At 35.2% G+C, this 13,309-nt stretch overlaps 1 protein-coding gene across 1 annotated transcript in view; it reads left to right on the forward strand.

Moving 5' to 3' along the window:
- LOC133336726 (gamma-1-syntrophin) overlaps positions 1 to 13,309 on the forward strand; it is a gene marked incomplete at its 5' end in the record, with an annotated part of 62,055 nt that overhangs the window by 22,787 nt on the left and 25,959 nt on the right. The window contains one exon of the mRNA XM_061545007.1: positions 3,995 to 4,153. Within this exon, the coding sequence (XP_061400991.1) occupies positions 3,995 to 4,153 (159 nt within the window). The remainder of the gene's footprint in view (positions 1 to 3,994; positions 4,154 to 13,309) is intronic.

Consider the following 13,309-nt stretch of genomic DNA (forward strand, 5'->3'; position numbering starts at 1 on the left):
GCAGTAATTTAGTACTTTGAGTTGTTATTGGGTATCAATTCTCTCCACAAAAAATTATAAATATAGGTCCATCTTTTCGGGTAGCCCCCATATAAGGGTACCCCCAATTTTCGGAATTTGTAAGTCCTTGAGACCGTTTTTCGAATTCGCTGAAATTTGGTACTTTGAGTTCTTATTGCGTAGCAAATCTCTCTACTAAAAATTATAAATATAGGTAAATTTTTTCAGGTAGCCCCTATATAAGGGTACCCTCTAATTTTCGGTATTTTGGGGTTTTTGGGCGCGGTTGTCAACCGAATCTGCTGTAATTTGATATTTTGTAGTCATGTATGGCAACAAATCTCCCTACCAAAAATTATTAATATTCGCCCCATTTTATGGGTAGTCCCCATATAATCCCCTTTTTATACCCTTCACCATAGTATGGAGGCTATATTAATTTTGTCATTGCGTTTGTAACACATCAAAATATTCATTTCCGACCCTATAAAGTATATATATTCTTGATCAGGGTAAAATTCTAAGACGATCTAGCCATGCCCGTCCGTCTGTCCGTTCGTCCGTCCCATATAAGGGTACACCCCCTCCAACCCAATTTTCTGTATTTTGTGGTTCCTGAGCGTGTTTTTCAACCGAAATTCAAATTATAAATATAGGTTATTTTTTCTGGTACCCCCCATATAACGTTACCCCTCAATTTTCGATATTTTGGGGTTCTTGAGCGCCAAATTCGAACAAATTCGGTGAAATTTGCTACATTGGGTTCTTATTGGGTACTAAATGTCTCCACAAAAAATTATTAATATAGGTCCACTTATTCTGGTACTCCTCATATAACAGTACCTCCTAATTATCAGTATTTTTGTGGTTTTGATCGTATTTTTCCGCCGAATTAGATGTAATTTAGTATTTTGAGTTTTTAATAGATACCAAATCTCCCCACAAAAAAATTATGAATATAGGTCCATTTTTTCAGATAGCCCCCATATAAGGGTAACCCCACTTTTCGGTATTTTGGGGTTTTTGGTCGCGGTTTTCAACCGAATCTGCTGTAATTTGGTATTTTGTAGTCATGTATGGCAACAAATCTCCCTACCAAAAATTATTAATATTCGCTCCCTTTTTGGGGTAGTCCCCATATAACCCTCTTTTTATACCCTTCACCACACTGTGGTACAGGGTATTATGTCTTTGTGCATATGTTTGTAACAGGCAAAAATAATCGAGATAGACCCAAGGTTCCTTTTGAGAATATGCATAGAATCACTTTCTAAGTCGATTTATGCATGTTCGTCCGTCTGTCTGTCTGTCCATGTTAAATTGTAAACAAAGTACAGGTCACATTTATAATCCGAATTGGATGAAATTTGGCACAGCTCATTTATTTGGCCCAAGGACGAATTTTTGAAATTGAAAAATCGGTTCATATTTAGATATAGCTCCCATATATTTTTTCGCCCGGTTTTAGGTGAATAGTCCACTAAAGTCCCTGGAAATCTTTTGATTTGCACGAATTTTGGTACAGCGTAATGAATTATGTCTAGAATGATGTGTGAAAAGTTTTGAGAAAATCGGTTTAGATTTAGATATCGCTCCCATATATAGCTTCGCCCGATTTTAGGTAAATTGTCCACTAAAGTCCTTGGAAATCTTTTGACTTGCACAAAATTTGGCACAGCGTAATGAATAAGGTCTAGAATGATATTTGCCAAGTTTCGAGAAAATCGGTTCAGATTTAGATATATTTAACTAAATCGGGCGAAACTATATATGGGAGCTTCGCCCGATTTTAGCATCTTTGGGGAACCACTGACATGAAATCGGACGAAAATAATTATGTGTTCTTTATAGATATAGGAAACTGTTTCAATCATTATATATCGACTAGCTGAGTCGATATAGACATATATGTCCGTCAGTTTGACCGTCCGACCATTATAATTTGTATACACGCTACAGCCCACAGTTAGGAACGGTTCAGGCCAAGGAATATCCCTATTCTTCTTGGAAATGATCGACTAAGGTTTAGGGTATAGGCCAAAAATTTAGCAGTTCAAATTGACCCAGACTTTTGTTTAACAAAATCAAAATTTCGATTCTGTGGCATACATATTTACACCTAAAGGACAGGAAGGACCCGAGAAGTTGATAGTATATCCAAGAGCAGTGGTTGAATGTAGGAGTTATACGTAAATATTTAAAAGTGCATATGAGTTATGATATTGCTTAGTATTTTCGGTTGATTTTTTTTTTTTTTTTTGACTCATAGTGAACTTTGAATATTTTAATCTTTACACTGAGGGCGAAAAATTGTTTCATGTTACTTCCATACAGTTAGCGGAAAAGTACTATTTCTATGAAAAAATTGCTAATATTTTTGAAGTTTTGTCCTAAATTGACGTCTATATATTCAGTATATACATATTATATATACCGATTTCTCCTGTTCAAATACCGATTTCTCTTGTTAAAATTTGACGAAGAACATTTTTGTCCTTCATTCTATTCTAAAATCTTGTGGAAAAAAATGATACAAACGCGGAATAAGATCGGTTTTAACAATAAAATGAGTTTTCATGTTTTAAGATTTTTGACATGATGATTTTCGAGTTTTGGTCTATTCTGAGACTTATAGTAAAACTATATGGCGAACATTTTTGTAGTTTTTTATGAGATTTCAATCATTTCTGGAAAAGGGGACCGAAAATAGCCCCTTAGAGAGTCAACTGGAGGTTAACCTGTTGTTCTCACATTAATAATATACAGGGTTGCCCATATTCGACGAACCCACTTTTTTCTTTTAATCAAAGAAAAAAATAAAAATTTGGCGGTTGGCAATGTTAATCATTTAATTTGTTCCAAGTAGATTTGTTTACATCAATTTTTGAATATGATATCTCTCAAATGGCCGCCTCTGGCGTTGATGACGTATTGTGCCCTTTTTGCTGCATTTTCCATCGTTTTTGCCAACATTTCGGCCGGAATAGCGGTTATATCTTCACGAATGTTGTCCTTGAGCTCTTCTACGGTCCTTGGCTTGTTAACGTAAACCTTTGACTTCAAATATCCCCACAAGAATAAGTCAGGCAGCGTCAAATCGGGCGAACGCGGTGGCCAGTCCAAATCACCACTTTTCGACATTAAACGGCCCGGAAACAAATTCTTCAGAAAATCGATTGTTATGCGACTTGTGTGCGGTGGAGCGCCGTCTTGTTGAAACCAGAACTGCCTCATACGCTTTTGACGAATAATTGGCATCACAGAATTGGTCATCATGTCGCGATAACGCTCCCGATTGATGGTAACAGCATGGCCATTTTCATTTTGGAAGAAAAACGGCCCAATGACCGATTTCGCACTAACGCCGAACCAAACTGTGACTTTTTCGTCATGAAGAGGCACTTCTTGAATCACCTGAGGATTTTCAGTGGCTTAAAAACGGCAATTTTGCTTATTTACGGTCCCATTCAATGTGAAATGGGCTTCATCGGACATGATAATTTTGTTCCAAAATTGCTCGTCATCTTCGGCCATTTCGATGACTCTTTGGGCCCATTCCAATCGACGAGGCTTGTCCGCAGGCAACATTCTTTGCGTCAATTGAATTTTGTACGGGAACAAATGCAAATCAATGCGAATAATCCGTTGTAAAGTGGACCGAGCCATGCCCAACTGCTGAGAACGGCGTTTTTGGGATGTTCTTGGGGACCTCTCAACACTGGCTCGTACGGCAGCAATATTCTCGGCCGATTGCCTTGGTCGACTTTTATTTGGCCTTTTTCTTAAAATACAGATGTTTTGAATTTTTAGAAATTTCCCGATAATTATCAAAAAATTCAAAATTTGTTGCACATTGTGATCTAATTTTTGTGAAAAAAGTTACAATTTCCTACCAAATTACCATAATTGCTAACAGCTAAATTTTGTTATTTTCCTTTCAACCCAAATAAGTTTAGAAATAATTTCTTTGTTTATTTTCCATTCCCCTTTTTAGATGAAACTTTATAATCGAAATTTTGCCGTTGGTGAACGGATTGAATACATGGGCTGGGTGAATGAAGGTGTCATCAATAATAACATTTCATGGCAAAGTTATAAGCCTCGATTTTTAATATTGAAAGGCACGGAAGTTATGCTGTTCGAAACCCCACCGGTAAGTAAAAGAAAAGCACAAACACGAACATAGATATGAATTGTCCCCAGAAAAAAAAACAAATTAAATCGATCGCATCGTCCCCAAAAAAACAGAAGAACACAAACAAATCTAAAAACCCAACTTTTTCTGCAAACAAAAACGAAAAGATATTAAATAAGTCAAAAAAAGAAAGCATGTAGGGAAAACTTTTTAGTTTACAAATCGAAAAAAATCGAAATATGGAACACTGCCATCGGCGTCAAATATTAAAACTTATCTTTATGCAGGTGGTATGCTATTTATAATTCAGTTTCATTTCCGTTAGTCCTTCATTTATTTCCCTGCGACCAGTCACAATTTTGTTTTATTATGTCAAAAAATAAATTAAATGCATTTTCATGGAAAAACGAAATGGAGTAAAACATATTACACTCAATTTTTCCGTTTTATTTAAATTAGTTTTCGGTATTACCATATAAAATAAAAAACACACACAACCACGCCATGCGCACATACACACATAAACTGTTATTACAAGCAAACAAATTGAAATGGATTCCTCTATGCGTCCTCATATATAAAATGCATAAAGTATTCTTTTTTTGTTGTTGTTGTTGTTTTCAGAAGTGCATTTAATTTTCATTCAAATATGACAACAACCACATCGATGGTGTTGGATTCTCCAGTCTTGCTATTGCTGGTAAACACTTGTGTTGCATTTTAAATTGCGGTAGTATTGTTAATATATTCGGGATTTGCTCGCTAGGGAGTGAAATCCAGGTGGTCAATCCCAAAATGAAGTGAAGTGAATTTATGTAATCCGTTGATGGAAATTTATGTAAGGATATCCACAATATATTAAAAATAACTATTAGTTATAAATTTATCTACACTACTCCATAAGCTGTATTATACGTTAATTTCTTTAGTAACAACTCAAAATATTGATGTTAAGACAATTGAGAAAATTCTTGAGTATTCCAATTAAAAAAAATTGACCCCGAGAATGGGGGGGGTCCATTCTCGGGGTCATTTTTTTTTATTTAATTCTAATCTACACTAATTCAAGAATGCCCCTACAAAATTTCAAGTGAAAATCTCAAGAACTCTTGAAGATATAGCCGATTTATTGTGTCAGCATTAAGTGACGGCTAAAGGGCTTTTCAAACTTTAAACGCGTTTTCTCTTTTGTGAATGGCGGGCATGATAACTCAAAAACTAATGACCCAATCGATTCCAAATTTTTACACGTTTCTCTGTGAGTGTATAGCTATCGTATGAACTAGGATTAAGCCAATCGGTGAAGATCTTCCTTATTTTTTAACATGGTTTTTGTAAAAAATGTGCGATTTTCCAAAAATATTTTTTCAAGGGTACGCCATTTTGTTAATTTTAGAGCGAAGTCAATAATCCTAGTTCATACGAGAAACAGACATGTGCTCTTTCTAACACCGTTGGAATTTTCGGATTCCGATGTTCCAGTGGGGAGTTATCATGCCCGCCATCACAAATAAGGACTTTTCTTTAATTACAAACCAGTAAGGAAAGTAGTAAAGTCGGACTGGGCCGACCATATGATACATTTCACCACTTTGGGTATATTGTACATATGTATCCTAACAATTGCATGCCTATGTTCCCTCTTTCTCCAACCTATCCTATCTTTAATTTCATTCGAGCAGATTTAGAGCCGCCTGCGTAACATGGGGAAAATTTATAGAAAACGATTTATAGCAAAATTGATACAATTGATCTAGACTTAATTCATTACGCTATGCCAAATTTTGTGCAAATCGAAGGATATATATATATAAGGACCTTGGTGCACCATTAACATAAAATCGGACGAAAACATATATGGGAGATATGTCGAAATCTAAACCGATTTTCCCGAAACTCACCACTCATCATTCGAGACTCAATTCAGTAGGCTATGCCAAATTTCGTGCAAATCGAAGTATATATAGAGACTTTTGTACACCATTTTCCTTAAATCGGACGAAAACATATATGGGAGCTATATCCAAATCTGAACCGATTTTCACGAAACTTTGCACACATCATTCTAGACCTAATTCATTACGCTGGGCCTAATTTCGTGCAAATCAAAAGATATATAGGGACCGTTTACATTAAATCGGACGAAGTATATATGGGAGCTATATCGAAATCTGAACCGATTTTTCCCAATTTCAATAGGGTTTGTCCTTGAGCCAAATAAGTGGCCTGTGCTAAATTTCATCCAATTCGGATCATAAATGCGACTTGTACTTTGTTTACAATTTAACATCGACAGACAGACGGACGGACGGACATGCATAAATCGACTCAGAAAGTTATCCTATGCATATTCTCAAAAGGAACCATGTATCTATCTCGTTTCCTTTTGCCTGTTACAAACATATGCACAAAGACATAATACCCTGTACCACTGAGTGGTGAAGGTTATAAAAACAAGAACAAAACAATAACAAACATTTTTTGTAAATTATTTTTCTTCTCTTTAAAATCTTCAAATATATATATGCAAAGTTACAAACATTAACAATCATTGGTATTGATTTACCAACCCATTGAAAATCTGGGAAAATTAAAAACGGGGAGGGGGGTGTTCCCTTAAATAAACACTAACATACAAAATTTTTGTAACATGCATAAGGAAACGAGATAAACCCATGGTTTATTTTGATTTATGCATCCGTGCGTCCGCCCGTCCGTCTGTCTGTCCATATTAAATTCTAAACAAAGTGCAGGTCGCATTTATTATCCGACTGAGATGAAATTTGGCATAGATCATTTATTTGCCCAAGGACGATTTTCGCATAGCGTACTGAATTCAGTCTGGAATAATGTGTGCAAAGTTTCATAAAAATCGGTGCAGATTTAGATATAGCTGTTATATATATTCTCGTCCGACTATGTGTAAAAGGTGCCCTATATAACATTCGATTTACATGAGATTTAGCATGGCGTACTGAATTGAGTGTGGAATAATGTGCGTTAAGTTTCGTGAAAATAGATTCAGATTTAGATATAGCTCCCATATATATTTTCGTCCGATTTAAAGTAAAGCCTCACCAAAGCTTCACCAAAGCCTCTATATTTCCATCACATTGCACGAAATTTCATATAGTGTACTGAATTCAGTCTGGAATGATGTGTGCAAAGTTTCATAAAAATCGGTAAAGATTTAGATATACCTCCCTTATATATTCTTCCGATTTTATGTAAATGGTGCCCTAACGTCTATACAACTTTCGATGGCATAATGTGTGCTAAGTTTTGTAAAAATCAGTTCAGATTTAGATATAGCTCCCATATATATTTTCGTCCGATTTAATGTACATGGTGCACCAAAGTCCCTATATATCATTCGATTTGCACGAAATTTGGCATAGAGTACTGAATTGAGTCTAGAATGATGTGTGCTAAGTTTCGTGAAAATCGGTTCAGATTTAGATATAGCTCCCATATATATTTTCGTCTTATTTTATGTAAATAGTGTACCAAAGCACTTATATTTTTTTCGATTTATACGAAATTTAGCATAGCGTGCTGAATTAAGTATAGAATGATGTGTGTTAAATTTCGTGAAAATCAGTTCAGATTTAGATATTGCTCCCAATATATAATTTCGTCCAATTTTATGTAAATGATGCACCAAAGCCTCTATATTTCCATCGCTTTGCACGAAATTTCATATAACGTACTGAATTGAGTCTAGAATGATGTATGCAAAGTTTCATAAAAATCGGTGCAGATTTAGATATAGTTCCTATGTATATTTTCGTCCGAGTTTCTGTAAATGGTACCTCAAAGTCCCTATATATCCTTCGATTTACACGAATTTTGGCACAGCTTACTTAATTAAGTCTAGAATGATGTCCCTTAAGTTTCGTGAAAAACGGTCCGGATTTAGATATAGCTCCCATATATATTTTCGTCCGATTTTTTTAAGTGGTTCACCAAACTTCCAATATTATACAGCGTACTGAATTAAGTCCAGTTTTATGTCTGCGTTTTGTTGAAAACGGTTCAAATCTAGATATAGCTTCCATATATAGTTTTGTCCGATTTTATTTAAATGGTATTCAAAACTTCAAAGGTTTGTCCGAATGAGCAAAATTTTGCACATCTTATCGAATAAAGTCCGGTTTAATGTCTGTGAAGTTTTGCAGAAATCGGTTTTGCACGATTCCATAGACTTGGTACACCAAAGAACCCAAGTCATATGGTCCTTCAAAGATATAGTCGGCCCCATCCGACTTTTGAACTTTCCTTACTGGTTTTAATATTGAATAATCAAACTCATCGCTTGAACATTACAAACTTTTAATAGGTCACTGTGAAATAGAGTGTGTAATGAAGTCAAAAATACCAAAAATTCTAAAATCCAGAAAAAAACAGTGAGCGGAGCAGTAAGTCGGACGGGGCCGACCATATGATACCCTACACAAGTTTTCGGTCCACTTCATCCCAAAATTCCATAATTGGAACTTCATGGATAATTTCAAAGCGATCAGCGCTATATTTCCGCCGTCTAGTGTGGTAATGGGTTACTAAATAATGTCTGAATACGTAAGCACCTGTAAATATTTAAGTGTAACTCCCACATTTGAGGACATACGACCATATAATTGGTATCAATTTAAAGGTCAACTACTCCTCTTGAACATGCTATCAACTTCTCCTTCAGGGCCAAATATATACAAATACATAGAATACAAATTTTGCAATTTTTCACACAAAAGTAAGGGTCCATTTGATCCGCTAAATATTGACCGATCTTTATCAAAACAGACATGCTTATTCTTTGGCCCGATCCCCTTCTCCATACTAAAATTCGCGGGTTTTGGGTATAATTGCGGCCTCTGGAGCGACCAGAAAAATCGACAAAAATAAAGTTTTTGGTCCATTTCATCCCCTAAATTTTAACCGATCTTTTCCAAAAACAATAGGGGTTTTCATTGGCCAGAACTCATTCGACATGCAAAATTTCGTGAAGATTGGTCCATAACTGTGGCCTGTATCGTGTTTACAAATTATAATGGACAGACGGACGGACACACATGTCTAGATGGACTCAGCTAGTCGAGATATGACGATCGGTATACTTAAAGGTGGGTCTAAAACCAATATTTCGCGGCGTTACAAACTTTTGGGGCTGCACAAAGCTATAATACCCTGAAAACATAGTTGTGTAGGGTATAATAACAATTCTAAAAAAGTGATAGGTCCTGGACCAAGTTTTTGGTGCTAAACGAGTTTAAAAAGTGCTAAATATAACTCTTAAAGTGCTAAATTGGCAGCACGGGTGATGACTAAGCCCCTATGATTCTTAACGATTTTAGGTGTTTTGCACGATACAGTTAATTGTGAAGCAAACATATAAACTTGTATTTAAATAACATTTTTCTCTATTATATTCGAAGCCTTATTTAGAAAATATGGAAAATCTAGTTGATTGCCGTTGTAATATTATTTACAGTTTCAATTTGTATTATAACAGTCTGCTAAACAGATACAATATTCTTCGACAATCCACATAAAATTATTCTATCAGTTTTGAAAATATAACCCCTTCAAACAGTGAACATGAATTGTTTGCACTTCCCCTCCAAAAGAAATGAACATACCTTTGTAAGATAAATCAAAATTTAAAAGCATAACACTTAACCATAACTCCATCATACATTTATACTTTAATTGTCATAGCATAACTGTTGCGGAAATAGAAGACCTACATAAACATACACACAATACTGCGATTTCATGCTGTTATGTTTCCACTTACTGATTTCTGTTCTTTTTTGGTGGGAAATGGCATATGAAATAATATTTTATTTTTGCTAAAAATTTCCATTTTAAATGTACATACATGCAACAATATATTTAAATGTGTATGTACATATGTACGCACTCAAATGTACACACTTTTAAATAGGGCAATACCATTAAAATGTTACTATCTATACATACTCGTATATGGAGTATCTATGCATACTCGTATATGGAGTATCTATGCATACTCGTATATGGAGTATCTATGCATACTCGTATATGGAATATTGCACTGTGTAAAAAAACAAATAAAGACAAATAATAATAGAAACAAATGATAATCTATTGATATATTTAGAAAATAGAAATAATGTGTAATAAACATTTCAAATTGGAGAAGATTGAAATTGTTCAAATTTTCTAAATTTCCTTTTTTCACTCCACTGTTCATCATCCGAAACTGAACTAGCAATAATATTACTGGTGTTTAAGCAGTCACATATGGTTATTACTATCGGATTGCTTTACAAGCGAAATGGGCAGAATGAGAGCACTCTTATAAATTGCATTTCGGAAAAATAATGATTGTCGGCCAATGAAATTTTATTGGTCTACATGCAGACAATGTTTAAGTAGATAAGTTTATGGTACAACTATTTTAAGGGCTATATTACCAAAAGAAAAGGGTATATTTGAATAGTTTAAGTACTAGAAGAATTTGTTGTTGTAAAAGGAAGTACATATTTGGCACTGACTACAAACCTTAACACGGATTGGTATTCATTTACCAACCCATTTAAAATCTTAAAAACCAGTGAGCGGAGCAGTATAGTCGGACGGGGCCGACCATACACTACCCTACACAACTACCACGGAACTCTATCTTTCTGTGGATGTTTATTTCGAACCAGGGCAATATTTCATGATATTTGATCCCTCAACAGCATCTGAAATATTTTCCGAATATTACTATTCATATTCAGTACAGATTCCATTCACCCTGGGTTGTGTTGTGATTTTCGGCCTGTTATTGGCATCGACTCGAAAAAAACACAAAAAAATTGTATTCGGTCCACTTCATCCCATAATCATAATCTAATTATCACCGAAAGTTATAGGCGTTGTCCTTGACCATAACTGGAACCTCATGGAAAATTTCAAAGCTATCAGCGCTATATTTCCGCCCTCTAGTGTGGTAATGGGTTACTAAATAATATCTGAGTAGGTAAGCACCCGTAAATATTTAAGCGTAACTGCCATATCCGAGTACATACGACAATATAATTGGTATCAATTTAAAGGTCAACCACTCCTCTTGAATATATTATAAACTTTTCGTGTCTATGTCCTTCATGGGCAAATATATAAGTCATAGAATACAAATTTTGTAATTTTCCACACAAAAGTCAGGGTCCATTTAACCCGCTAAATATTGAACGAACTTTATCAAAACAGGTATGATTATTCTGTGGCCCTTCTCCATGTAAAAATTCGCGAAATTTGGGCCATAATTGCGGCCTCTAGAGCAACCATAAAAACCGACAAAAATTAAGTATTTGGTCCATTTCCTCGCTAAATATTAAACGATCTTTACCAAAAACAATAGGGGTATTCATTGGAATGAACCCTTCCTACATGCAAAATTTCGTGAAGATTGGTCCATAACTGTGGCCTGTATCGTGTTTACAAATTTTAATGGACAGACGGACGGACGGACACAATGTCTAGATCGACTCAGCTAGTCGAGATGATCGGTATACTTAAAGGTGGGTCTAGGACCAATATTTCGCCGCTATAATACCCTGACAACATAGTTGTGTAGGGTATAATAAAACATGAAGAATGGGGGGATTCCCTTAAGAAAATTTTTTTTTGATAAGATATTTAAAGGTTTGGGTTTGATTTGTTCCAAAACTATTGTTAAATGGTATTAAATTTGTTTGTGGCTTTGTGCCCTTAAGCATGATAGAATATATAACGTAATATATTTTGTAAACATTTCTAGAGAATCAAGATTTGTATCAGAACCTAAAACGGACTTAAACCACTTTAAAAATAAACGACTCATATAGCTATTTTCTAACCTCCCTGACAGTTACTTAAAATTAAGTTTCCAACCCCACAAGGAAATATACTACAGCTAATTATTTTCGAAATGATGACTAAATATTCCAATGTAATGGAAAGTGCAGGATATTTATATAGGGAATATAACAACTAAGTGGACCTATGCCACAAATATTTTCCTATTACAGAACCATTTACCTAAAATCGAGCGAAACTATATATGGGAGCTATATCTAAATCGGAACCGATTTTACATATCATTTTAAACTCAATTCAGTACAATATGACAAATTCCATGCAAATCGAATAAATATAGGATCCTTGGTACACTACATAATATCGGACGAAAATATATATGGGAGCTTTATCTATATGGGGGTTCCCATATATAGGGCTACCAGAAAAAGTGGGCCGATATTTATAATTTTTAGTAGAGATATTTGGTACCCAATAAGAACCCAATGTACCAAATTTCAGCGAATTCGGTTGAAAAACGCGCTCAGGAACCTCAAAATACCGAAAATTTGGGGTGCCCTCATATGAGGGCTACCAGAAAAAGTGGGCCGATATTTATAATTTTTAGTAGAGATATTTGGTACCCAATAAGAACCCAATGTACCAAATTTCAGCGAATTCGGTTGAAAAACGCGCTCAGGAACCTCAAAATACCGAAAATTTGGGGTGCCCTCATATGAGGGCTACCAGAAAAAGTGGGCCGATATTTATAATTTTTAGTAGAGATATTTGGTACCCAATAAGAACCCAATGTACCAAATTGCAGCGAATTCGGTTGAAAAACGCGCCCAAGAACCCCAAAGTACCGAATATTTGGGTGTATCCTCTTATGGGGGATATCCGAAAAAATTGACCTATATTTATAATTTTTTGTGGAGAGATTTGGTACCTACTAAGAATTCAAAATACTAAATTACAGCCAATTCGGTGGAAAAATACGATAAAAACCCCCAAAATACTGAAAATTAGGAGGTACCGTTATATGGGGGCTGCAAGAAAAAGTGAACCTATATTTATATTTTTTTGTGGATACATACCAATAAGAATCCAATGTACCAAATTTCAGCTTATTCGGTTGAAGAACGCGCTCAAGAACCCCAAAATGCCGAAAATTGGGGGGTGCTGTTATATGGGAGGTATACCTAAACGTGGAACAATATATCCCATCTTTGAACTTGACCTGCCTGCAAACAAAAGACAAACCTATGCAAAATTTCAGCACCCTATCTCAATTCCTTCAAAAGATAGCGTGATTACAACAGACGGACGTACATGGCTAGATCGTCTTAGAATTTTACCCTGATCAAGAAT

Source organism: Musca vetustissima, unplaced genomic scaffold (assembly GCF_032173495.1).
Source record: "Musca vetustissima isolate MV318-11 ecotype Yass unplaced genomic scaffold, APGP_CSIRO_Mvet_v1 utg565, whole genome shotgun sequence".
Classification (NCBI taxonomy): Eukaryota; Metazoa; Arthropoda; class Insecta; order Diptera; family Muscidae; genus Musca; species Musca vetustissima.